A 26,149-nucleotide genomic window follows, 5' to 3' on the forward strand; every position below is an offset into this window, starting at 1 on the left:
CTTGTTGTGTCTTCAGATTATCTTGCAAGTCAGCATTTTGGGCATCTTTATTACTCAGTTCAGCCTGCAACATTGAAGATATATCAAACAACAGGGTATATATATATGTTCTAAAGTACAAAGTGTATAACAAGTTATGCACTTCGTACTTGGGGGCTAATGCCTATTTGATCTAAATTACTACATTTTATACAAGTCTCCAGAACAATGCAAGCATTATCCTTGACACTTGGGGGCTAATGTACGTCGGTTCAAAAACGGATGCATGGATTAAAACCCGGATTAACTTGTCAGAGTTAAACCGGCCTTTGGGTGATACGCGGCAGAAAGCTATCTACTTGCTAAAAGATGAGTGAAGAAAAACTTAAAGTGCTACAAAGACCCGGGTTATGATTAGCATCATAAACCGGCCCTTGGGGGCTACTTCGGCTAGCATTTCAAACTCTGAATTAATATACAAAGGGGGAGGAAAATACCTTATATCGCTCCTTCATCAAATTCACCAAACCGGCTTCCTAGTCCCGGTTTGAGTGCAAGTGGTTCAAGAAGCCAGAATGAAGCTCTTCAGTGTTGATATGAGCATAACTTGCTAAATCACTCCTCCATTTGCCTTTTTCCCTAGCAGCCCGCTCTTCTTTGGCACTATGTTGAGCCAAGACTACGGGATGGCCAGGAGAGTTATGGCCCATTCTAGTAATGATAACGTCATCTCCTTGGCCTTCAGTATTTTTGGCTGGTGATAATGGAGTTTCAGCATCTCTCACCGGACTAGCCCGGTTTGGCTCTGCCGGTTCAGTGTCAGGCGCGGCAGGCTCAACATCTGTTGGTTCATCAGTGTTTTGGCCTTTAAGGGGCGGTTCATCAGAAGTGGCTTCAGGATGAGGGCCCTCCGATTCACAAGGTTGTTCCGGTTCACCTCTTGGTTCTTCTTCTTCAGTGGTCGGGTCTTCGGGCGGATTGGTGACCCGAGCTTTCTTGCTGGGTCTGGCTTTGGCCCTGCAAACAGGATAAAAATAGGATTAACATTTTATTCAAAAGATTTGTCATGCATTGAAAGAAAAGGTTTTACAGCTTACCCAGCCACAGTTTTCTGAGGAGGGAGCTGAGTTGATGTCGACTCGCCGGATGATGAGGGAGGTGTCACCTGATAATTTGAATCGGACGGATTAAGAGGTTGTCTGAAATAACCTGCCTTGGGGTAAGAATTTTTAGAAGTGGGAGAGACCTCAGACTGGCGCTTCCAAACCGGGGTGTCAGGTAAACCGGCTGAAGTGACCTATTGACCACTGTGCCGGGTTGTCCGGTGTGCTTCATGTTGCTATGTCTTCAAAATAAATGTTGGATCCAAGTGAGCAAGAGGATGAGAAAAGCTTACTTTCCGGACTGCTTGACGGGGTTTTGTGTTGGCTTAGAGTCTGAACCGGAGGAAAGGGTAATTACCTCTACATCATCAGCTTGACTGCCTTCTGCGTCCTCCTGAGGAAGATCATTGTTAATGAGATGCATGAAAAGGGAGCCAAGTGAGTCAAGTTCTACCTCAACTTCCGGATCATCAGTATCATCATCAAGTTCCATGTTGATCCGGTCAGCCGTTTTCCATTTTGACGTTCGTTTGACGGCTTTGGTTTTGGGGCGAGATGGTTTGACCGCTTTATCCCCAGTTGGCTTTACTGCTTTTTCTACTGTTTTCCGTTTCCAGAAGGGATCATCACCCTATACATACATATACAGAAGAAGGATTACAAGTTGCGCAAATTCAAAGATATCAAAGATGAAAAGGAAGAATAGTGCTTACAGCAGGCGGTTTGTTCTTGGTATAGAAGGGATTCAAGTCGGTTTGACTACAGACTAGTTCCGATTCATTCAAAATTTTCTTTACACTTTCAGTGACTTATTCATCAGTCACTTGAATGTTGCAATGGCATTGAGGGTCTTCAACCTCACCAGTGTACTCACACATTAAACCGGGACGCCGGCTTAGCGGCAAGATGCTCCAAGATATCCAACAGCGCACAAAATCAACACCTGTTAAACCATTGGCCATAAAAGCCTGGAGTTTGGCGAGTTGAGGGGCATATTTCGCCCTTTCTGAAGAGCTTAAGCGTTGTGGCATAGGATGGGTGTTGGAAAGCTGATGATCACGAAAGCCTGGGAGGGGATTCTCATCTTCAGGGGACATATCTCTGCAATAAAACCAAGTCTGGTTCCATTCCTTTGGATGGCTGTGCAGTTTGGCATGAGGAAATTCAACTTCTTTCCGCTTTTGAATTGAGACACTGCCAAGTTCAGTGTTGGGGCCATTTACAAATTCTGTGCGCCGGTTTAAGTGAAAGAAGTCCCGGAACAGCTCTGCAGTTGGTTCTTCCTGTAAGTACACTTCACAGAAGACCTAGAAGTTACATAGATTGGATACTGAGTTGGGCCCGATGTCTTGAGGATGGAGTTGGAAATTGGCAAGCACATCTCGGTAAAACTTTGACCCTGGCGGTTTGAAGCCACAGCTCATGTGGTCAACAAAGACCACCACCTCACCCTGCCTTGGGGTCGGAGGGTTTTCTGCTCCTGGAACTCGCCATTTAATTTCAGTTTTCTTAGGCAAGGAGCCGATGCTGACCATATCATTCAATTGTTCCTCGGTGACCCGGGAACGAGCCCAGTTGCAAGTGGTAAATTGTTTGGCCATTGCGAAACAAACAAGCTGGAAACGAAAGGCCGATTTATAAATCACCCATGATGATATACAAGATGCAATGGAGTAAAAGATATACTGATATGTGAAATTGCATAAACCGGGGATCAATGCAATAATGGATAAAAAGGCAATACTAGAACAGGGATACCCAGACACTGTTAAACCGGAGTATAACTATGGAGGTAAAAGGCTCCTCCGGTTTATCAAAGGGCTAATGGTATAGATTGCTTACACAAAGTTAAACCGCCTATATTGGTGTGAGGAGAAACAGATTTCACAAAGGTATATGAAAATTTTAGATCTAAGGGATGACAGAAAATGGAATATATTCAGGTTCAAGCTTCAGGTATTTTCAGCAGATTCAGATAAGTTGTTCTTAATATAACGAAAGAGTCTAATGAGGAGAGTATGATTACGGCTATGGTCGCGCAAGGATAGAACAGATCCAACCTAGCCTGGGATGCTACAGAGAGGAAAAGAGAAGAACAACACTGAGTTTTTTGATGAACTCCGACGAGTAGTGAAACCCTAAAAACAAGATCTAGGGTGGAAGGAAAAAGAGTTACCAGTATCACGGGAACGGCGGAGAGATGCCGCAGTATTCTGGTGCGCTCAGGGTGATGCAGCGGCCGGAGTCGGAGCAGAGGCGACGGTCGACGGTGGCGGCGGAGCTCTGGAGGTTGAGCAGCGCGAGGAAGACGACGCGAAGAGGCACGAGGGGGGAAAAGTGAAAATGACCCCTCAGTCTTATTTATAAAGGCAAGGGATAGGTGTCAGGCGCGAAAATCGAGGAGCTAAAACATAGAAGTGAGGCAGAGTTGTCGCCTCGATTGTCGGAGAACCATTAATGAAGATGACGTCACGACAATTTATCACGATCTAAGAAGATGACATCATGGTGGTTTACCAAAGTATGAGAAGATGTGGAAGACGAAGTTTTTACTAAGGATTGACATGAAACCTGTTCAAATCAATCTGGGGCCTAATGTTGGGGATATTACTACTGGACGTAAACCGGCCAGTAGTAGCCGGATTAACTTTATGAAGAGTAGAAGCCCATGAAGATGTGGAGATGATGGCGCCTTACGAAGGCCCAAAGCCCAGAAGAGAGTTAAGGCCTGTAGATGTAAACTGGCTTAATCATGTAACATGCTTTGTAAGATAGGAAGTGTAGAGACCGAACTGGAAACTTTTCTGATCCGGCTTCGAGACTCTGTAAACCGACGGGCACCACCCATGTATATAAGGGGACGACCCGGCAGCGGTTCAAGGGACAACAACTCGAGAGCCAGAAAAATAGGATTCGCTCCCTCGCCTTCGAAACCCAAGCAATACCAATCACAACTAGATGTAGGCTTTTACCTTCATCGAAGGGGCCGAACTAGTATAAACTTCTCGTGCCCCTTTGTCCGGTTTAACCCCTTTAAGCTAACCCATTGCGATGGCTCCACGACTAAGTCCTTTCACAAGGACATCTGTCGTGACAAACCCATGACAGATCTTCCAAAGGATGCCCGAGCTAGATGCTGGACACCACGCTCCAAACTTGTCCAGATTCCCGTCCAGATTCGACAGGGCTCCGGTATATCGGAGATTGGCGGAGATTGCTCCATCAGAACGCGACGAATTTATAGTGTTGTTGTAGACTCAATTCCGCACAATTCCACTGAAGGAATCGTGAAAGCGATGATCGAGGAGCTGGTGGTAGCGGATACGAGTTCGCTGTTCGGAAAAACAGCACGGTTGCCCAAGGGCAATGTTGACGTTGAGCCCCCGAGCTTCATGGATGATTACTCCATGATCATGATAGAGATCAGAGTTGATGTTGATAAAGGCCCTTGTCCGAACATGACGATTGGAGGCAGGGCACAGTCTTTGGTCAAGCCAAGGTGACCAGTCGAGCCGGTGACGAAGACGCCGACGTCGAAGTTGATCTGCAGGCGAGCCATTGATCTTTTTCCAATCACACGGCGGAACTCTCAATGAAAGCACCATTGTCGGTGTCAAAACCGACAGATCTCGGGGCAGGGGGTCCCGAGCTGTGGATTCTCGGATCAATGGTAACAGGAACGGAGGAGAGGATGTTTTACCCAGGTTCTGGCCCTCTTGATGGAGGTAAAACCCTACGTCCTGCTCTTGTTTATATTGATGGAGTATCAAGTACAGAGTCGATCTATCTCGAGATCATATGTTGTGGTCTAAACCCTAGGGGTACGATGATTGATTTCATAATGATCTAGCCTGGCCCTAGCTTATATAATGTACCAGAGGCCTAGGAAAACAAGAGTCCTAGTCGAATACGTTGGTGGAGAGGAGCCCTTGTCTTGATCATCAAGTCTTGTGAAATATTTCTTGAATGCAGCATGGGCTTCCCGAAGTGGCCCATGAGTAAACTGCCATGGGGTCCTCGGCCCGATCCAGCTGGTCGGGAGATGACGTGGTGAGTTCCCGCTATTCTAGGACACCGTCAGCGGTGCCCCCCTCTTTCCTTCTCTCCCTCTTCCCCTTCCTTCTTCTCCTACTCCAACTAGGGGAGGGGGGAAACCTACTCCTACTAGGAGTAGGAATCCCCCTTGGGGCGCGCCATAGAGAGGGCCAGCCCTCCCCTCCTCCGCTCCTTTATATACGGGGGAGGGGGGCACCCCATAGACACACAAGTTGATCTTTAGCCGTGTGCGGTGCCCCCCTCCACAGTTTTCCACCTCGGTCATATTTTTGTAGTGCTTAGGCGAAGCCCTGCGTCGGTAACTTTATCATCATTGTTAACACGCCGTCGTGCTGACGCAACTCACCCTCGGCCTCAACTGGATCAAAAGTACGAGGGACGTTACTGAGCTGAACGTGTGCAGATCGCGGAGGTGCCGTGCGTTCGGTACTTGATCGGTTGGATCGCGAAGACGTTCGACTACATTAACCGCGTTACTTAACGCTTCCACTTTCGGTCTACGAGGGTACGTAGACATACTCTCCCCCTCTCGTTGTTGTGCATCTCCTAGATAGATCTTGCGTGATCGTAGGAATTTTTTTGAAATACTGCGTTCTCCAACAACACGGGCGCTACACCTCCAAAATCCATGGCAAACTTTAGCGACATGGTGTCTCCTCGACGACGAGGAAGCGGGCGGTGATGATAGCTATGAGGCCGATAGGGGCTTTGAATCAGGGGGGGAGTAGATGTCAACTTCTACCGTGCTTTTGCTCCTGACAAACTTCACGCTATGTGTGTAGTTAGTTTCTTACCACCTTAGAGATGGCATTTTCATTTTCAGTAGCTCTATGTCATGATTCCATCAAATGAGGTTATCGGCATGTATGTGCCAAATTGTTTTCTTTTTTTGTTTTGCTTCATCTACATGATTTTTTTGTGATTTGCTGTAATATCATGATCATGGAAATTTTGTATGTGCATAGGTGGAAGTTTTTTTGGGGAAAAACATGGCATTTTTATGTGTACATGATTTTTGGGTTCAACCTACGTCCATGATGTCGGCATTAGTTTAGTTAATGTTTTGACATGCCAACTTAGATTTTTTTTACCATCACAACCTTAGTTGTGTTGCCATGGCAAACTTAACATGTGTATTTGATACCATGGAAACTAATATATACACTTGTCATGGCAATTTAACATATTTTCTATCATGGCAAATTGAGATGTGTTTCCAATGCAAGTTTCGAGTTTTCTCACACGCCATTCAACACTTGCCATGGAAAATTTTAAGATATGTCTTCATCGCAAGTTTAAATGTTTTTTATAGTATTTTTGACATGAAACTAAAATGTACTTTCGCCCTGGCAATTAAGATGTGCTTTTGCCATGGCAAATTAAGTTATGTTTCCCCGCAAGTTATGAGTTCATCACACATCATTTAACAGTTGCCATGGCAACTTTAAGACATGTTGCCATGGCAAGTTCAAATGTTTTCCTCACACGCCAATTTAAAAAACCATGATTTTTTTTGCCCATGACGAATTTCATTTTCTAACCATGACAGATTTATTTTCATGACCATGGCATTTTTATTGTTTGAACCATGGCAACATTTTTTATTAACCATAACAACTTTATTATCTGCACCATGGCATATTTCTTTTTCAACCATGGAAATTATTTCTTTTTCTTTCAACCATGGCTAGTTTTTTTATTTAAACCATGGCAAAATAATATTATGGACCATGGGAAACTATTTCTATGACCATGGATTTTTTTTTTATTGTTTGAGCCATGGTAAATTCATACTTCATAAGGTGGCAAAAAAATGAACCATGGCAACTTTATTGTTTGCAGCATGGTAGATTTTTTTTCAACCATGGCAATTGTTTTCTATTTGTTTGGACCATGGCTACCTTTTATTTTTTAGACCATGCCAAAGTTATATTACGTACCATGGCAAATTTATTTCTATGGCCATGGAATTTTTATTATTTGAACCATGGCAAATTCATACTTCATAACATGGCACAAAAAAGTATGAACCATGGCAACTTTATTATTTGCACCATGGCTATTTTCTTTTTCAACCATGGCAAAATTATACCGTGGACCATGCCATTTATTATTATTTTCAAACATGGGAAACTGTTTTGTGTTTTACATCGTCATGTCTACACCACCATGGAAACTTTTATCGCGCATATCGTTCCCAAATTCTGTTCTTGTTGTAACTTCTTAAAAAATACAACAAATCTGTTGAATAGAGCATGCTAAAAAAATTGTGCACCATGGGAAGTTTTGGTAAAAAATCATGTGATCATTAGATGCAGTATGGTTATTTGCCATGCTTCTAGAGAACATTTTTTCCTTAATTTTTGTGCCATGTGAGTGATTTTACAACATACAATTAATCCTGTTTTCATGGCAATTATAGTTTTTCCATATTGGCAGTTATTATTTTTTGTTTTCATATCATTTTTAATTTGTTGGATCATTTTTATCATTGAAAAAATATATTAAAACCTTGTTGGCATATTTTTTGTCGTGTAGGTTTTTTTTTTTATTTTGTAGTTGAGCAGTGACATTTCTGTAGGGATTTGTTTCCTTTTTATAGTATCATATGGTGTCGGCGCGTTTCGTTCTGACGTCCAAATTCTCTTCAAGAATGTGATGGCTTATCAGACCCCATTCGAGGGTAAGTACATACTTAACCGTATGTATTGATGATTCCTTTACCTAACTAGTACTAAGTTTGTAAAAACATGTGTTTTATCAGTAGAGATGATGGATCTCTCGATCGTTCCATTTACCGGCCACCCATCGCGCCGTACCCTGTACTATACGCGCCCCCATACGTCTCGCTCGTACACGTGGCAGCCGTCCCTCAGCGTCCTGCCCGTGGGCCCACGGCCCGAGTCACCCACAATTATTCAGCGTACCGCTCCCGCTTGATTTTGTTTTCCGGCCTCCCCTTTATAAGCACGGGAATGCCCCAGCCCCAGGCACGCACCGCACGGAGAGGAGGCACGCCTCGGCCAAATCATACTCAGCCAGGAGAGAAGAGCCCCCCGCCCGCCCCCTTTCTCCTCCCCCGAGCTCCCGCTCCCGAGGAGCTCCTCTGCCATGGCGCCCCCTCTCTCCTCCTGGCCATGGGCGAGCCTGGGCATATACAAGGCACGCGCCGAGCACCTCCTTGCTCACCCTTATCACCGTGCCAATGTTTTCCTCGTTGACTGACATCTTCGTTGTGCTGCAACTGCATGATCGACGGACGGACGCGCGCGCAGTACTTCCTGCTGGGCCCGCTGGTGTGGAAGGTGGCGCAGGAGTGGGCGGAGCAGGGCGGCGCGCCGCTGGGCTCGCCGTGGCTGCACCTGCTGGCGCTCTTCTCCGCCCGCGGGCTGACCTACCAGTTCTGGTTCTCCTACAGCAACATGCTCTTCCTCACCCGCCGCCGCCGCGTCGTCCCCGACGGCGTCGACTTCCGCCAGGTCGACCACGAGTGGGACTGGTAACCACACTCCTCTCCCCCTCCCCCTCCTCCTCCTCCTCCTCCTCCTCCTCCTCGAGCTCGCTCGCTCGCTCGCTCGATCCGCACGCGGCCTGCATGCCCGTAGGTAACTCGGTAACAAGCTCCGGTAGTTCGCTGCCTCGCTCGCCGGGTTTTCCTGAGGTCGCTACCTCAACGCGAACCGCGTGGGCCTGGGTAAGAAGCTACTACAGTACAGGAGTATTTATTTAAGTGCAGCACGACAGTTAGTTTATGGCGCCATTGAATGCAACTCCGACCTATAAACCGAGCAGTTCTGCGTCAAGCCGTCCGGAATGTTCCTTGCGTCCGGAGTCTAGACTCCGCCGAGCCAAAGAGATGTTGGACACGTCGGGCGCTCCGGCAATCGCCATGGCACTCTCCAACCGCCATGACGTTTCCCAAGCCCCCTTTTCCCGGTCAATATGTCACGCCGCCGAAACATGTTCATTGTTTGAACATTGCTAGTCAAATGCGTAGGTGCAATGTATTTAATTTAGAAATACATTAACTGTATGCGGATATTAAGTAGGATATTATTTACGTGTTATCATGTGATTAACATTATATTTAACATGAAATTAATTGCACGCTAAACGTGTTGAGCGCTCGACATTGAAGCGGGCTTGATCGTTGGATTAACATGATTCAATGGCCAAGATTAATTGAATCTGTCTCTTTGAGTCTTTTTATGTTGGTATATATATAGATTATTATGTTGGCACACACATTTTTTTTTTTAGCATCAGTACAGACACAAGCGCTCATATACATAAATTCAGGAATAATGCGAGCACCGGGATTTGAACCCTGGTGGGTTGGGGATACCACTGTCGCGTCGGCACACACATTTCTGATAAGATGACCCGGCAGCAGCTAGTAAAAGCCGGACTTTCAAAAAAAAAGCTAGTAAAAGCCGGTAAAATGGTGTATAGTTTATCTCGGTAGTATTAATACTTTCCTGAGATATGAAATGATTTTTTTTCTTGCTGTGTTGGACCCACCCGCAGGGATAACTTCCTGGTGTTGCAAACGCTGATTGGTGCGGCGCTGGTCAACGGCCCGCTGCCCCTCCTCCCGGGACTGAAGGATCTCCGCGTGTGGGACCCGCGCGGGCTGGGCATCGCGCTGCTGCTGCATGTGGGCTTCTCAGAGCCCGTGTTCTACTGGGCCCACCGGGCCCTGCACGGGGCCCCGCTCTTCGGCCGGTACCACGCCGGCCACCACTCCACGCCGGTGACCCAACCACTGACAGGTACGTACGTATACGTACGCGGTAGTACGCGGCAGCGAAGCATGGTTGCAGGATCGCGGCCGCAGAGCCGGGCCGGGCAGAGCTCCGGCCAACCAAACAGCCCCAGTGGCAAAAAAAGAAGCGACAAAGCATGTGTGCCCGGGCTGCATGCAAGCCCCGTCTTTTTTCTCTGATTCGTGACATGCGCCAGACACCAGTGCCAACCGCATTGTGCCACGATATTCTCCGTCGTAGGAGTATACGTTTTTACCATGCACGCAGCCTTGCGGCGTCAATAGTTACCGTGCATTGTAACAATGCAGCATCAATCAAGTATTTCCATATGTGACCAAGTTTTATTGGTCTTGTTTGGTGGCAGCTGGATTCGGCACGCCGTTGGAGGCCCTCCTGCTGACGCTGACGATGGGGGTCCCGCTGGCAGGGGCTTTCCTGATGGGGGCTGGGTCCCTGGGCCTGGTCTACGTGCACCTCCTCACCTTCGACTATCTTCGGAGCATGGGGTACAGCAACGTGGAGGTCATCTCCCACAGGGTCTTCGAGGCCGTTCCCCCGCTCCGATACCTCATCTACACCCCGACGTGAGTCGAAAACCTTTTCTTGTTTACAGTACAATAAGCACACAATCATTTGACAGTAATTTCTTCGCGTGTGGTAATTTCTTTTGCTCCCCGCTGCCGCCTGCACGTGACACACTCACACCAGCCATCCATTATCCGTTGCAGAGTGCAGTAAAGCTGCTGCAATCACGTTGCAGAGCACAGTAACTAAGGTCGATTGCCGTTGTGCTAATGCATACGTAATGCTTTTGCTGTATGCAGGTATCTGAGCCTGCACCACAGGGAGAAGGACTCCAACTTCTGCCTGTTCATGCCGCTCTTCGACCTCCTGGGCGGCACCCTAAACTCCAAGTCATGGGAGCTGCAGAAGGAGATCTACAAGGGTACGCGATTGCTAATCACCCGAGGGCCCCCTACACTCATCAATTTTATTCTCGCGCAGTAGCGATAGGAGTAGTACGTGTACGAACGAACGAACTGGACTACTGGAGCATAGTAACATTAACGAGGCATGCATAATTGCATATGCATGCATGTGTTGCCTTCTTGCGTTGGTCCCGTTCAGCACTTCATTAACCAACTAATCAAGCAGTGGCCGGCCGGCAGGCGTGTGCTCTGTGAACTTCTTGTAGTGATTAACGGCCGGCCGTTCGTGTGTGGGCGTGCAGGGAAGAACGATGGGGTGCCGGAGTTCGTGTTCCTGGTGCACGTGGTGGACATCATGTCGTCGATGCACGTCCCGTTCGTGCTGCGCTCCATCTCGTCGGTGCCGTTCGAGAACCACCTCATCCTGCTGCCCTTCTGGCCCGTGGCCCTGGTCTACGGGATGCTCATGTGGTGCTGCTCCAAGACCTTCCTCGTCAGCTTCTACTACCTCCGCGGCCGGCTCCACCAGACCTGGAGCGTGCCCCGCCACGGCTTCCAGTACTTCATCCCGGCCGCCAAGGCCGGCATCAACCGCCAGATCGAGCTCGCCATCCTCCGCGCCGACCGGATGGGCGTCAAGGTCCTCAGCCTCGCCGCCCTCAACAAGGTATCCACCGCGTGCATGCACTGCGCCATCCGTCTCTCCATTAATGAGTGAAGCCACATCTTCTTTTCGTTAGGTGTTGGTTGCGAGTCTTGAGAACAGATAGAGGCTACGGTGCAACCACCCCCCGTGCCTCTTTGCTGCTGGCCTGTCCGTGTCTGGTTGGCCGGCGCCCCGCGGCGGTGGTGTGCGGCACAGTGCTCCGCCACTGCTGGTGCTAGGTAGGAGAGTGGTGGCACTCAATCAGACGGGAGATCGGTAGGCATGTGAGCGCATTGAAGAGCGGCAATGGCGAATGGCGGGCGGGCCTAGTCGTCGGCGACGACGCAAAGCGCGCGGCGCATGGGAGAAGTACTACTAGTACTGTGCAGTTGAGATCGGGATCGGGAGGTCGGCCATGGAGAGGCACATTACTGTGTCGTTGGCAGGAATAGCACCCCATGCGCGCGCTAGCTAGCAAAGGTGGCCAACTTGTCCTTGCCGTTCCCGCGCTTCCATGTGCCGGCGACAGCGCTGCGGCTGCGAGTGGGCCACGGAGCCATCTATCTATCCATCGGTGGCCGGCCCGGCCGATCTGGGGGCGTTTGCCGTGGAGCGCTGTGGCGCGGCTTCTTTATCCTGTCCTGGTGCGCTCACGTGGCCCAATCGCGGCGCGTGATTTCAGTGTCTGGTGCATGCATGCATGCCTGCCGTGGAGAAGCACTGTGCGTGGATCGAGGGGCACAGGGCTTGCAGAGAGCAGGCCAGGCCCGGCGAAGAGTGGAGTCGGCCTGCGCCGTCCGAGTGGTCGCGCGTGGGTTGGGTTGGGTTGGTTGCTGCCAAGATCTCTGCGTGGATTCGGCGGCCTGGTCCCGCGCGAGGCCTGGGCTGTGACTGTCAGCCTGTGCCGTGCTGAACGAACGGAGGCCGGCAGATAAGTCGGTACAGTGTACCTCTGTATTGCTGTACCTGCACAATTCCAAGCTGTTCACAGTGACGGGTTTATACGAGAACAGTCCTCCCACAACCATCCAGCTTCTGAACAATCTTTTTCTAAGAAGTACCTAATTTTTTTTAGGGTGTGGCTAGGTCTCAGTCGACTCAGGTCTCACTCAAATGATATAGTATAAGAAGAAAAATGAAAAAACTGAAGAAAAAAAATGCAAGATCAAAGGAATATATCATCGACTATTGAACTGAAATATAACAAAGTCTCAGTCGGCTGAGACTTAGCAAAACTGATTTTTTTTCTTATCTTGAAAACTCCCAGTTAATTTATTTTTTCTGTAACAGAACGAGGCATTGAATGGAGGTGGCACACTGTTCGTGGACAAGCACCCTGACCTGAGGGTGAGGGTGGTGCACGGCAACACCCTCACGGCCGCCGTCATCCTGAACGAGATCCCCAGCAACACCAAGGAGGTGTTCCTCACCGGCGCCACGTCCAAGCTCGGCCGGGCCATCGCCCTCTACCTCTGCCGGAAGAAGATCAGAGTCATCGTACGTATCCGTCCCTGAATTCACAAAGATGGCTAACTGAGAGGGTCAACTAGTTGTGACAATTTCCTTTTTGCTTCAGATGCTGACCATGTCGTCGGAGAGGTTCTTGAAGATCCAGAGGGAGGCGCCGGCGGAGTTCCAGCAGTACCTGGTGCAGGTCACCAAGTACCAGGCCGCGCAGAACTGCAAGGTCTCACCGCCGTTCAACCATCCGATCCGATTGCTGATCAATCTGTAGTTCCACCCTTGTATGATGTGTTGACATGGTGGTAACGTTGGGTGTGCTTGCAGACGTGGCTCGTGGGCAAGTGGCTGTCGCCGAGGGAGCAGCGGTGGGCGCCGCCGGGGACGCACTTCCACCAGTTCGTCGTGCCGCCCATCATCGGCTTCCGCCGCGACTGCACCTACGGCAAGCTCGCCGCCATGAGGCTCCCCAAAGACGTGCAGGGCCTCGGCTCCTGCGAGGTGACGCACACAACCATGACCGGCTGATGATCCATGCCGTCCCGCGTGTACTGACAGCGATCGTGTGTTTGTTTCAGTACTCGATGGAGCGAGGGGTGGTGCACGCGTGCCACGCCGGCGGAGTGGTGCACTTCCTGGAGGGGTGGGAGCACCACGAGGTGGGCGCGCTCGATGTCGACCGGATCGACGTCGTGTGGAAGGCGGCGCTCAAGCACGGCCTGACGCCGGTGTGATGCGATCGCTCCTCGTCGACGCAGGTGAAGCGCAGGTGCATAATGCAGCTGGAACGAAGCAACTAAGATCGCTCCCTCCTCCATCCATATGTATTGTTGTACTCCATTCATATCAAATGTACCATTGATACCGGCTTGACAAGACAAGAGAATGGATTAATCGAACCACCCAAAGACACCACACTTGTTTTGATCCGTCATCTTTTTTCTATGACAAGAACCCCCAAAAAGGGACAATAGGGTTTATATCAGCATTTCAATGGGGAATGAACGGCGATCAATCAAGGCCGGAGACGGGCGGGAAGATGCACCGTGAAATCTCGGTTTGCTCGGGCCAGCAAGTGGTCATAGTCGCCGCCATCCCACTCGTCCCGGTAGGTCTCCGGGCGTTCCACCATGACCCGCATCGCCGCGTCGAACATCTCCCTCCTCCACCCCTCGGGCCCGCCCCGCCGGCATTGCTCCGCGAGCCAGTCCTCGTTCTCGAACTGAATGCATGAACAGTGTCAACATAGAAATTTTGCCGCGCCGGGTTGATCGAGCGCTGGGAAAGCAATCTTATTTCGGACGAATTTCGCGCACCTCGCGGTCTCGCAGTCTGTGGGTGTATCTTCGGGGCCATCCGCGAGCGCCCACACGCGAGTAGAAGGCCGCCACGTCTAGGTTGAATCGCCCCGACAGAACGCCCGCCACCCAGTGGCTCTGCAGCTCGAACAGTGGAAAAGGGACCACCTGGATGGACGTTCCGAACAGAGTGGAACTGAGATGCATTTTCAAGATCGCAATGTTTTATACTCCTATGTGCTCTTGGATGTGATTAACTCTACATACCAGGCGCTTTCACAAGATTCCAGTGAACAATTAAAAAAAATCAAAAGACTGAAGATACCACTAAAATTTAAGATTCTCATGTGGTACCTTCGCAGTAGACAAAGTCTTGACAAAGGACAACCTGGCTCGTCGCAATTGACAAAAAATCAAGAAGTGTAGTTTTTTGCTCATGACGAGATAATTAAACAACTCTTCTTTCCGTGCAAATTCGCGCACTCTACGTGGTCAGTGTTCCAAACTTGCGTCCAATTTGTATCCGTCAAAAAATGTTGTCAATATATATATTCCTAGAGATATTGTGATCATTCTCCCATGCAGGCTATCTATCAATGTACGCACTGCCTTCGTACATAGTCTATGCTACGCTGAATGGAGTATCGGCTGCTATTCACAACAGTGTGTACATGATTGGAGCAAGTGATCATTGAGGTTTTTACTCAGACATAGGCGACGGCATAGTTTTTGGATTGGACCTCCACCCTCCCCGACATAGGCATGTTTTTGGTCTCATACAAATGTACTTTGCCATTTAGGGTAGCCAAAGTCGAGATTCTCAGTCGGATCGGTTTTTCTAAGACAGAATAGAGTCGTAGTTCCGAATAGTGGAACCAAGGAGTCTAAATCAGAAATCTCAACAATTGGTAATTCCCATGAAATACTAGGTTAGACACATTGAATTTCTATTGAAAGTATATATTCATTGATTCAACTAAGATGAAAACCGCTATACTTGATGTTGTCCCTTGAAACCTTTTGGGCCTAGATGTTCACCTGGACAATAATTGTTTGATTGCATGAGAGTTTAAGAATCAATATGTCAACAAAGTTGGGTGAGGTAAATTTGGTTTGAGTAGATGAACAAGAAGAATTCTCTTATAACGGTAAGTGCTAGAGTGGAATGTGTGTTACACTAAAGGAATTCAAGGAGAAACCTCTAATGAGACATGATTACAAGATCTCAGATTCTCAATATAAATTGATTGAAACTCCTTTGCTCTAATGGCGCAAAGGCCATACAATGGTTTCAAGGGGCAACATCTCCGCGCGGCAGCCGGCACGCTGGAATGCGTCACCATCTCCGCGCGGCAGCCGGCACGCTGCCTTCGCGGCGCCACCATCCGCGTCATCGTCCATCTCCTGCGTGTTGAAGACTATACATCAGCTCCCCTTGACATGGAGACGCAGGACGGCCGCCAAATGCCATACTCGCCACCAACATCCGTGTTTCCTACATGCCAGCGCGGAACCATCGACGGCCATGTGCCCGTGTCCACTGACGACGTCGTCATCCCAGGGGAGTTCGACTCCCATGGCACCACGACGCGGGATGCACCCCGGGGCCGCGACATCAGCGATGGAGCCTGCCGCGAGCTGCGGCCGCGGCGGCGTGATGACGAGGGCGAAAACAACGACGACAGGTCGAGTGCGCACGGCGACCGGCGTTCTGGGCGCAGGCATGACGCAGCCGTTCCGCGTCCCCGCTCGCGTTCCCCACGAAGGTGTGACGGGCAGTCGGGGGGTCGGCGCGACAACGGCGGGAGGCGCCACGCTGCCGATCCCTCCCCCGCCGTGGGCTGCTTCCGGCAGATGGGGGTGGTGGCGCTGGCCGAGGCAAAGGTCCGACGAGTCTTCGGTGGCAAGGAGGCGGACGAGCGCCTGGCTCTTCGCGTTGTGATGCTCCGCGAGGCGTCTGAACTGCGTCGACTAATCGCCCTGCCGGCCGCGTCTGCCACGACTCCAGCGGGGGCCGGCTCGGTGTCTTCACCGTCCCTGGAGGCCGGCACGCCCGCGCCTTCAACCGTGGGGATGGAAGCCTGGTCCGGCGGCGGCGCATGCATTGGCGTCGGCCATGCACTCGAGGCGCTCTGCATCGACGACACTCCTCCGGGTTTTGGCGCCATGCCTCCCCTATCCAGCCTGAAGGCAACAAACCACGATGGTTCCCCTCCCCACTCTCTGATGGCCACGACCGACCCGTCACCAGAACGCGACTCCCCTGTGCGCACGCCGGTGGCCACGCCACTGCCGACCTTGGCGCTGCTGGGGCCCTACAGCACGACGCCCACGGCAACTCTGACTCTGGCCTCCCCTGTCCACACGTCACTAGACGGCGGTGTCGGAAATATGCCCTAGAGGCAATAATAAATTGATTATTATTATATTTCCTTGTTCATGATAATCGTTTATTATCCATGCTAGAATTGTATTGATAGGAAACTCAGATACATGTGTGGATACATAGACAACACCATGTCCCTAGTAAGCCTCTAGTTGACTAGCTCGTTGATCAATAGAAGATTACGGTTTCCTGACCATGGACATTGGATGTTATTGATAACGGGATCACATCATTAGGAGAATGATGTGATGGACAAGACCCAATCCTAAGCATAGCACAAGATCGTGTAGTTCGTATGCTAAAGCTTTTCTAATGTCAAGTATCATTTCCTTAGACCATGAGATTGTGCAACTCCCGGATACCGTAGGAATGCTTTGGGTGTGCCAAACGTCACAACGTAACTGGGTGGCTATAAAGGTACACTACAGGTATCTCCGAAAGTGTCTGTTGGGTTGGCACGAATCAAGACTGGGATTTGTCACTCCGTGTAAACGGAGAGGTATCTCTGGGCCCACTCGGTAGGACATCATCATAATGTGCACAATGTGATCAAGGAGTTGATCACGGGATGATGTGTTACGGAATGAGTAAAGAGACTTGCCGGTAACGAGATTGAACAAGGTATCGGGATACCGACGATCGAATCTCGGGCAAGTATCATACCGCTGGACAAAGGGAATTGTATACGGGATTGATTAAGTCCTTGACATCGTGGTTCATCCGATGAGATCATCGTGGAACATGTGGGAGCCAACATGGGTATCCAGATCCCGCTGTTGGTTATTGACCGAAGATTCATCTCGGTCATGTCTGCATGTCTCCCGAACCCGTAGGGTCTACACACTTAAGGTTTGGTGACGCTAGGGTTATAGAGATATTTGTATGCGGTAACCCGAAAGTTGTTCGGAGTCCCGGATGAGACCCCGAACGTCACGAGGAGTTCCGGAATGGTCCGGAGGTAAAGAATTATATATAGGAAGTGCTATTTCGGGCATCGGGACAAGTTTCGGGGTCACCGGTATTGTACCGGGACCACCGGAATGGTCCCGGGGGTCCACCGGGTGGGGCCACCTGCCCCGGGGGGCCACATGGGCTGTAGGGGGTGCTCCTTGGCCTACATGGGCCAAGGGCACCAGCCCCTAGAGGCCCATGCGCCAAAGGGACAAGAGGAGGGGAGAGTCCTAAAGGGGGAAGGCACCTCCAAGGTGCCTTGGGGAGGATGGACTCCTCCCCCCCTTGGCCGCACCCTTCCTTGGAGGAAGGCGCAAGGCTGCGCCCTCCCCCTCTCCCTTGGCCCTATATATAGTGGGGGGAAGGGAGGGCAACCATACCTAAGCCCTGGCGCCTCCCTCTCCCTCCCATGACACATCTCCCTCCTCCCGCAGCGCTTGGCGAAGCCCTGTTGGAATCCCGCTATTTCCACCACCACACTGTCGTGCTGCTGGATCTCCATCAACCTCTCCTTCCCCCTTGCTGGATCAAGAAGGAGGAGACGTCGCTGCTCCGTACGTGTGTTGAACGCGGAGGTGCCGTCCGTTCGGCGCTAGGATCATCGGTGATTTGGATCACGACGAGTACGACTTCATCAACCCCGTTCTCTTGAACGCTTCCGCGCGCGATCTACAAGGGTATGTAGATCCACTCCTCCCTCGTTGCTAGATGACTCCATAGATTGATCTTGGTGACACGTAGGAAAATTTTGAATTATTGCTACGTTCCCCAACGGTGGCATCATGAGCTAGGTCTATGCGTAGTTACTATGCACGAGTAGAACACAAAGTAGTTGTGGGCGTTGATTTTGTTCAATATGCTTACCGTTACTAGTCCAATCTTGATTCGGCGGCATTGTGGGATGAAGCGGCCCGGACCGACCTTACACGTACTCTTACGTGAGACTGGTTCCACCGACTGACATGCACTAGTTGCATAAGGTGGCTAGCGGATGTGTGTCTCTCCCACTTTAGTCGGATCGGATTCGATGAAAAGGGTCCTTATGAAGGGTAAATAGCAATTGGCATATCACGTTGTGGTTTTTGCGTAGGTAAGAAACGTTCTTGCTAGAAACCCATAGCAGCCACGTAAAACATGCAAACAACAATTAGAGGACGTCTAACTTGTTTTTGCAGGGTATGCTATGTGATGTGATATGGCCAAGAAGAATGTGATGAATGATATGTGATGTATGAGATTGATCATGTTCTTGTAATAGGAATCACGACTTGCATGTCGATGAGTATGACAACCGGCAGGAGCCATAGGAGTTGTCTTTATTTATTATATGACCTGCGTGTCATTGAACAACGCCATGTAATTACTTTACTTTATTGCTAACCGTTAGCTGTAGTAGTAGAAGTAATAGTTGGCGAGACAACTTCATGAAGACACGATGATGGAGATCATGGTGTCATGCCGGTGACGATGATGATCATGGAGCCCTGAAGATGGAGATCAAAAGGAGCAAAGTGATGATGGCCATATCATGTCAGTATTTGATTGCATGTGATGTTTATCATGTTTATAGATCTTATTTGCTTAGAACGACGGTAGTAAATAAGATGATCCCTCATTAAAATTTCAAGAAAGTGTTCCCCCTAACTGTGCACCGTTGCGAAAGTTCGTCGTTTCGAAGCACCACGTGATGATCGGGTGTGATAGATTCTTACGTTCGAATACAACGGGTGTTGACGAGCCTAGCATGTACAGACATGGCCTCGGAACACATGCAAAACACTTAGGTTAACTTGATGAGCCTAGCATGTACAAACATGGCCTCGGAACACAAGAGACCGAAAGGTCGAGCATGAGTCGTATAGAAGATACGATCAACATGAAGATGTTCACCGATGTTGACTAGTCCGTCTCACGTGATGATCGGACACGGCCTAGTTGACTCGGATCATGTAATCACTTAGATGACTAGAGGGATGTCTATCTGAGTGGGAGTTCATAAGATGAACTTAATTATCCTGAACATAGTCAAAAGGTCTTCGCAAATTATGTCGTAGCTCGCGCTTCAGTTCTACTGTTTAGTTATGTTCCTAGAGAAATTTTAGTTGAAAGTTGATAGTAGCAATTATGCGGACTAGGTCCGTAAACTGAGGATTGTCCTCATTGCTTCATAGAAGGCTTATGTCCTTAATGCACCGCTCAGTGTGCTGAACCTCGAACGTTGTCTGTGGATGTTGCGAACATCTGACATACACATTTTGATAACTACGTGATAGTTCAGTTAAAGGGTTTAGAGTTGAGGCACCGAAGACGTGTTAAAACGTCGCGAAACATATGAGATGTTTCGAGGGCTGAAATTGGGATTTTCAGGCTCGTGCCCACGTCAAGAGGTATAAGACCTCCGACGATTTTCTTAGCCAAACTAAGGAGAAAAGCTCAATTGTTGAGCTTGTGCTCAGATTGTCTGAGTACAACAATCGCTTGAATCAAGTGGGAGTTGATCTTCCAAATGAGTTAGTGATGTTTCTCCGAAGTCATTACCACCAAGCTGCTAGAGCTTCGTGATGAACTATAATGTATCAGGGACATATATGATGATCCTTGAGATATTCGCGATGTTTGACACCACAAAAGTAGAAATCAAAAAGGAGCATCAATTTTTGATGGTTTGTGAAACCACTAGTTTCAAGGAGGGCAAGGGCAAAAAGGGATGCTTCATGAAACGGCAAATCAGCTGCTGCTCTAGTGAAGAAACCCAAGGTTGAACCCAAACCCGAGACTAAGTGCTTCTATAATAAGGAGAACAGCCACTGGAGCAGAATTACCCTAGATACTTGGTAGATGAGAAGGCTGTCGATAGAAGTATATTGGATATACATTATGTTAATGTGTACTTTACTAGTACTCCAAGTAGCACCAGGGTATTAGATACCGGTTCGGTTGCTAAGTGTTAGTAACTCGAAATAAAAGCTACGGAATAAACGGAGACTAGCCAAAAGGTGAGATGACGATATGTGTTGGAAGTATTTCCATGGTTGATCAAATATCGTACGCTCCCTCTACCATCAAGATTGGTGTTTGCGTTGAGCATAGACATGATTGGATTATGTCTATCGCAATACGGTTATTCATTTAAGGAGAGAGTAATGGTTACTCTGTTTATTTGAATGATACCTTCAATGGTCTTACACCTAAAATGAATGGTTTATTGAATCTCGATCATAGTGATACACATGTTCATGCCAAAAGATATAAGATAGTAATGATAGTACCACCTACTTGTGGCACCGCCACGTAAGTCATATCGGTATAAAACGCATGAAGAAGCTCCATGTTGATGGATCTTTGGGCTCACTCGTTTTGAAAAGTTTGAGACATGCGAACCATGTCTATTGGTATATATGCATGAAGAAACTCCATGCAAATGGACCGTTTGGACTCACTTGATTTTGAATCACTTGAGACATGCAAATCATACCACATGGGCAAGATGACTAAAAGCCTCGTTTTCAGTAAAATGGAACTAGAAAGCAACTTGTTGGAAGTAATACATTTTGATGTGTGCGGTCCAATGAGTGCTGAGGCATGTAGTGGATATCGTTATGTTCTTACTTCTCAGATGATTTGAGTAGATGTTGAGTATATTTACTTGATGAATCACGAGTCTGAATTATTGAAAGGTTCAAGTAATTTCAGGGTGAAGTTGAAAGATCGTCGTGACAAGAGGATAAAATATCTATGATATGATCATAGAGATGAATATCTGAATTACGAGTTTGGCACAGAATTAAGACATTGTGGAAATTGTTTCACAACTAATACATCCTGGAACACCATAGTGTGATGGTGTGTCCGAACATCATAACTGCACTCTATTGGATATGATGCATACCATGATGTCTCTTATCGAATTACCACGATAGTTTATGGGTTAGGCATTAGAGACAACCACATTCACTTTAAATAGGGCACCACGTAATTCCGATGAGATGACACCGTATGAACTATGGTTTAGAGAAACCTAAGCTGTCATTTCTTAAAAGTTTGGGGCTGCGACGCTTATGTGGAAAAGTTTCAGGCTGATAAGCTCGAACCCTAAGCGGATAAATGCATCTTCATAGGACACCCAAAACAGTTGGGTATACCTCCTATCTTAGATCCGAAAGCAATAAGGGATTGTTTCTAGAATCGGGTCCTTTCTCGAGGAAAAGTTTCTCTCGAAAGAATTGAGTGGGAGGATGGTGGAGACTTGATGAGGTTATTGAACCGTCTCTTCAACTAGTGTGTGGCAGGGCACAGGAAGTTGTTCCTGTGGCACCTACACCAATTTAAGTGCAAGCTTATGATAGTGATCATGAAACTTCAGATCAAGTCACTACCAAACCTCGTGGGATGACAAGGATGCGTACTACTTCAGAGTGGTACGTGATCCTGTCTTGGAAGTCATGTTGCTAGACAACAATGAACCTACGAGCCATGGAGAAGCGATGGTGGGCCCGGATTCCGATAAATGGCTCGAGGCCATATAATCTGAGAGAGGATCCATATATGAAAACAAAGTGTAGACTTTGGAAGAACTACTTGATGGTCGTAAGGCTGTTAGGTACATATGGATTTTAAAAGGAAGACGAACAATGATGGTAAATGTCACCATTAAGAAAGCTCGACTTGTCGTTAAGATGTTTTCCGACAATTTCAAGGAGTTGACTACGATAAGACTTTCTCACTCGTAGCGATGCTAAGAGTCTGTTGGAATTATATTAGTGATTACTGCATTATTTATGAAATCTTGCTGATAGGATGTCAAAACATTGTTTCCTCGATGACTTTCTTGAGGAAAGGTTGTATGTGATACAACCGGAAGGTTTTGTCAATCCTGAAAGATGCTAATAAGTATGCAAAGCTCCAGCAATCCTTCTAAGGACTGGAGTAAGCATCTCGGAGTTGGAATGTACGCTTTGATGAGATGATCAAAGGTTTTGGGTTTATACAAAGCTTATGAGAAACTTGTATTTCCAAAGAAGTGAGTGGGAGCACTATAGAATTTCTGATGAGTATATGTTGTTGACGTATTATGGATCAGAAATGATGTAGAATTTCTGGAAAGGATATAGGGTTATTTGGAAAGTGTTTTTCAATGGAAAGCCTGGATTAAGCTACTTGAACATTGAGCATCAAGATCTATAAGGATAGATCAAAACGCTTAATGGTACTTTCAAATGAGCACATACCTTGACATGATCTTGAAGGTGTTCAACATGGATCAGTCAAAGAAGGAGTTCTTGTCTGAGTTGTAAGGTATGAAGTTAAGACTTAAAGCTCGACCACGGCAGAAGAGAGAGAAAGGACGAAGGTCGTCCCCTATGCTTAAAACATAGGCTCTACAGTATGCTATGCTGTGTACCGCACCTGAAATGTGCCTTGCCATGAGTCAGTCAAGGGGTACAAGAGTGATCCAAGAATGGATCACAAGACAGCGGTCAAAGTTATCCTTAGTAACTAGTGGACTAAAAAATTTTCTCGATTATGGAGGTGGTAAAAGAGTTCGTCGTAAAGGGTTACGCCGATGCAAACTTTGACACTAATCCAGATTATTCTGAGTAGTAAACTGGATTCGTATAGTAGAACAGTTGTTTGGAATAAGCTAGCTGCATCTAGGAGATGACATAGAAATTTGCGAAGTACATACGGATCTGAAAGATTCAGACCCGTTGACTATAACATCTCTCACAAGCATAACATAATCAAACCCAGAACTCATCGAGTGTTAATCACATGATAATGTGAACTAGATTGTTGACTCTAGTAAACTCTTTGGGTGTTAGTCACATGGGGATGTGACCTTGAGTGTTAATCACATAGCAATGTGAACTGGATTATTGACTCTAGTGCAAGTGGGAGACTGTTGGAAATATGCCCTAGAGGCAATAATAAATTGATTATTATTATATTTCCTTGTTCATGATAATCGTTTATTATCCATGCTAGAATTGTATTGATAGGAAACTCAGATACATGTGTGGATACATAGACAACACCACGTCCCTAGTAAGCCTCCAGTTGACTAGCTCGTTGATCAATAGAAGGTTACGGTTTCCTGACCATGGACATTGGATGTCGTTGATAACGGGATCACATCATTAGGAGAATGATGTGATGGACAAGACCCAATCCTAAGCATAGCACAAGATCGTGTAGTTCGTATGCTAAAGCTTTTCTAATGTCAAGTATCATTTCCTTAGACCATGAGATTGTGCAACTCCCGGATACCGTAGGAATGCTTTGGGTGTGCCAAACGTCACAACGTAACTGGGTGGCTATAAAGGTACACTGCAGGTATCTCCGAAAGTGTCTGTTGGGTTGGCACGAATCAAGACTGGGATTTGTCACTCTGTGTAAACGGAGAGGTATCTCTGGGCCCACTCGGTAGGACATCATCATAATGTGCACAATATGATCAAGGAGTTGATCACGGGATGATGTGTTACGGAACGAGTAAAGAGACTTGCCGGTAACGAGATTGAACAAGGTATCGGGATACCGACGATCGAATCTCGGGCAAGTATCGTACCGCTAGACAAAGGGAATTGTATACGGGATTGATTAAGTCCTTGACATCGTGGAACATGTGGGAGCCAACATGGGTATCCAGATCCCGCTGTTGTTTATTGACCGGAGAGTCATCTCGGTCATGTCTGCATGTCTCCCAAACCCGTAGGGTCTACACACTTAAGGTTTGGTGACGCTAGGGTTATAGAGATATTAGTATGCGGTAACCCGAAAGTTGTTCGGAGTCCCGGATGAGATCCCGGACGTCACGAGGAGTTCCGGAATGGTCCGAAGGTAAAGAATTATATATAGGAAGTGCTATTTCGGGCATCGGGACAAGTTTCGGGGTCACCGGTATTGTACCGGGACCACCGGAAGGGTCCCGGGGGTCCACCGGGTGGGGCCACCTGCCCCGGGGGGCCACATGGGCTGTAGGGGGTGCGCCTTGGCCTACATGGGCCAAGGGCACCAGCCCCTAGAGGCCCATGCGCCAAAGGGACAAGAGGAGGGGAGAGTCCTAAAGGGGGAAGGCACCTCCGAGGTGCCTTGGGGAGGATGGACTCCTCCCCCCCTTGGCCGCACCCTTCCTTGGAGGAAGGGGCAAGGCTGCGCCCTCCCCCTCTCCCTTGGCCCTATATATAGTGGGGGGAAGGGAGGGCAACCATACCTAAGCCCTGGCGCCTCCCTCTCCCTCCCATGACACATCTCCCTCCTCCCGCAGCGCTTGGCGAAGCCCTGTTGGAATCCCGCTACTTCCACCACCACGTCGTCGTGCTGCTGGATCTCCATCAACCTCTCCTTCCCCCTTGCTGGATCAAGAAGGAGGAGATGTCGCTGCTCCGTACGTGTGTTGAACGCGGAGGTGTCGTCCGTTCGGTGCTAGGATCATCGGTGATTTGGATCACGACGAGTATGACTCCATCAACCCTGTTCTCTTGAACGCTTCCGCGCGCGATCTACAAGGGTATGTAGATCCACTCCTCCCTTGTTGCTAGATGACTCGATAGATTGATCTTGGTGACACGTAGGAAAATTTTGAATTATTGCTACGTTCCCCAACAGGCGACGACGCAATGGCGCTCCAGAACAGCACCACGCCCGCACCCTGTGTTCTTCGCCGGTTCCTGGACTCCGTGGCAGCCCCCCCTGTGGCGCCCCTGCTTCCTGCCCCGGTGCCTAAACCGCCCAGGACCAAAGGAGCCAAAGGAGTCAACCTCTCCTCGCCACGGAGGAGCGGGAGGCTCGCACAAAAGAAGACGCGTCAAGCCCTGCAAGGCAGTTCGGCGGCGACGTTGGGCGGCAAAGCAGATGCCGATTTGTGTGGACCTGCTGGAGAAGGGTCCGTGTGACCGGTCGACGCCGTCGGGGGTCGATCCGACGGCCAGGGCCTGCCGACTTGTTTCATTTCCCGCCGAATTCTGAACTAGCAACATATGCATGTCACAACTCTTACGATATCATGCGACACGCCCGACGTGCGATGGCACGTCTCCTTCGCTGTCGATCTGCAGACGCGTTCTCTCTTGTTCCACGATGGTGTGCTGGTGCTGCGGCGAGAGGCTCTCAGGATCGTCCTGATCGATGGGCGCGGGATCATGGTCGACGCACGGTTCCTGCGAGCGGGGGAGCACATCGACATTGGTGACATCGTCTCGCTGCCGTGTCACTTCGCGAAGATTCGGGAGCGATTACCGGCGACGTGGTCGTCGCCAGCAACAACGGCGCACGGTACGGGACGTGACGCGATTCATGGGAGAAGTGCGGTTCATCGGGCGAGCGAGCCGAACCGTGACGAGGCGGACTCGAGCCCCACCCACCGCCCGCTAATGGCGGATGGGCGGCATGTGAACATCGACTGCCAGGAGGGCCCCAGCTGCGCTAAGGACGTAGAATTCTCTAGAGCGTGCGAGGCAGGGGGAACTACATCTCTTCCCCCACCTACCATAGTGAGCGCACGAGACGCACACCTCGCCCCGCTCTTCGGGCACCTGTGGGGGAGAGCTAGGGTTTGTCCTCATATTCCCCGAG

General features: G+C 48.9%; 1 protein-coding gene and 1 pseudogene across 1 annotated transcript; one reads left to right on the plus strand and one right to left on the minus strand.

The window, feature by feature from the left end:
- The first annotated feature begins 8,146 nt into the window (after positions 1-8,146).
- LOC119316290 (very-long-chain aldehyde decarbonylase GL1-2-like) lies at positions 8,147-13,869 on the plus strand. Its single transcript, XM_037590591.1, has 10 exons — positions 8,147-8,300; positions 8,414-8,637; positions 9,666-9,910; positions 10,269-10,488; positions 10,729-10,850; positions 11,136-11,500; positions 12,770-12,976; positions 13,056-13,166; positions 13,268-13,441; positions 13,519-13,869. Exons 1-10 carry the CDS (start codon positions 8,250-8,252, stop codon positions 13,672-13,674), a joined length of 1,875 nt encoding a protein of 624 aa, XP_037446488.1. The 5' UTR covers positions 8,147-8,249; the 3' UTR covers positions 13,675-13,869.
- The window catches only part of LOC119316291, a 34,811-nt pseudogene continuing 22,519 nt past the window's right edge, over positions 13,858-26,149 (minus strand).

The sequence above is a fragment of the Triticum dicoccoides genome, chromosome 6A (genome assembly GCF_002162155.2).
Source record: "Triticum dicoccoides isolate Atlit2015 ecotype Zavitan chromosome 6A, WEW_v2.0, whole genome shotgun sequence".
Lineage (NCBI taxonomy): Eukaryota > Viridiplantae > Streptophyta > Magnoliopsida > Poales > Poaceae > Triticum > Triticum dicoccoides.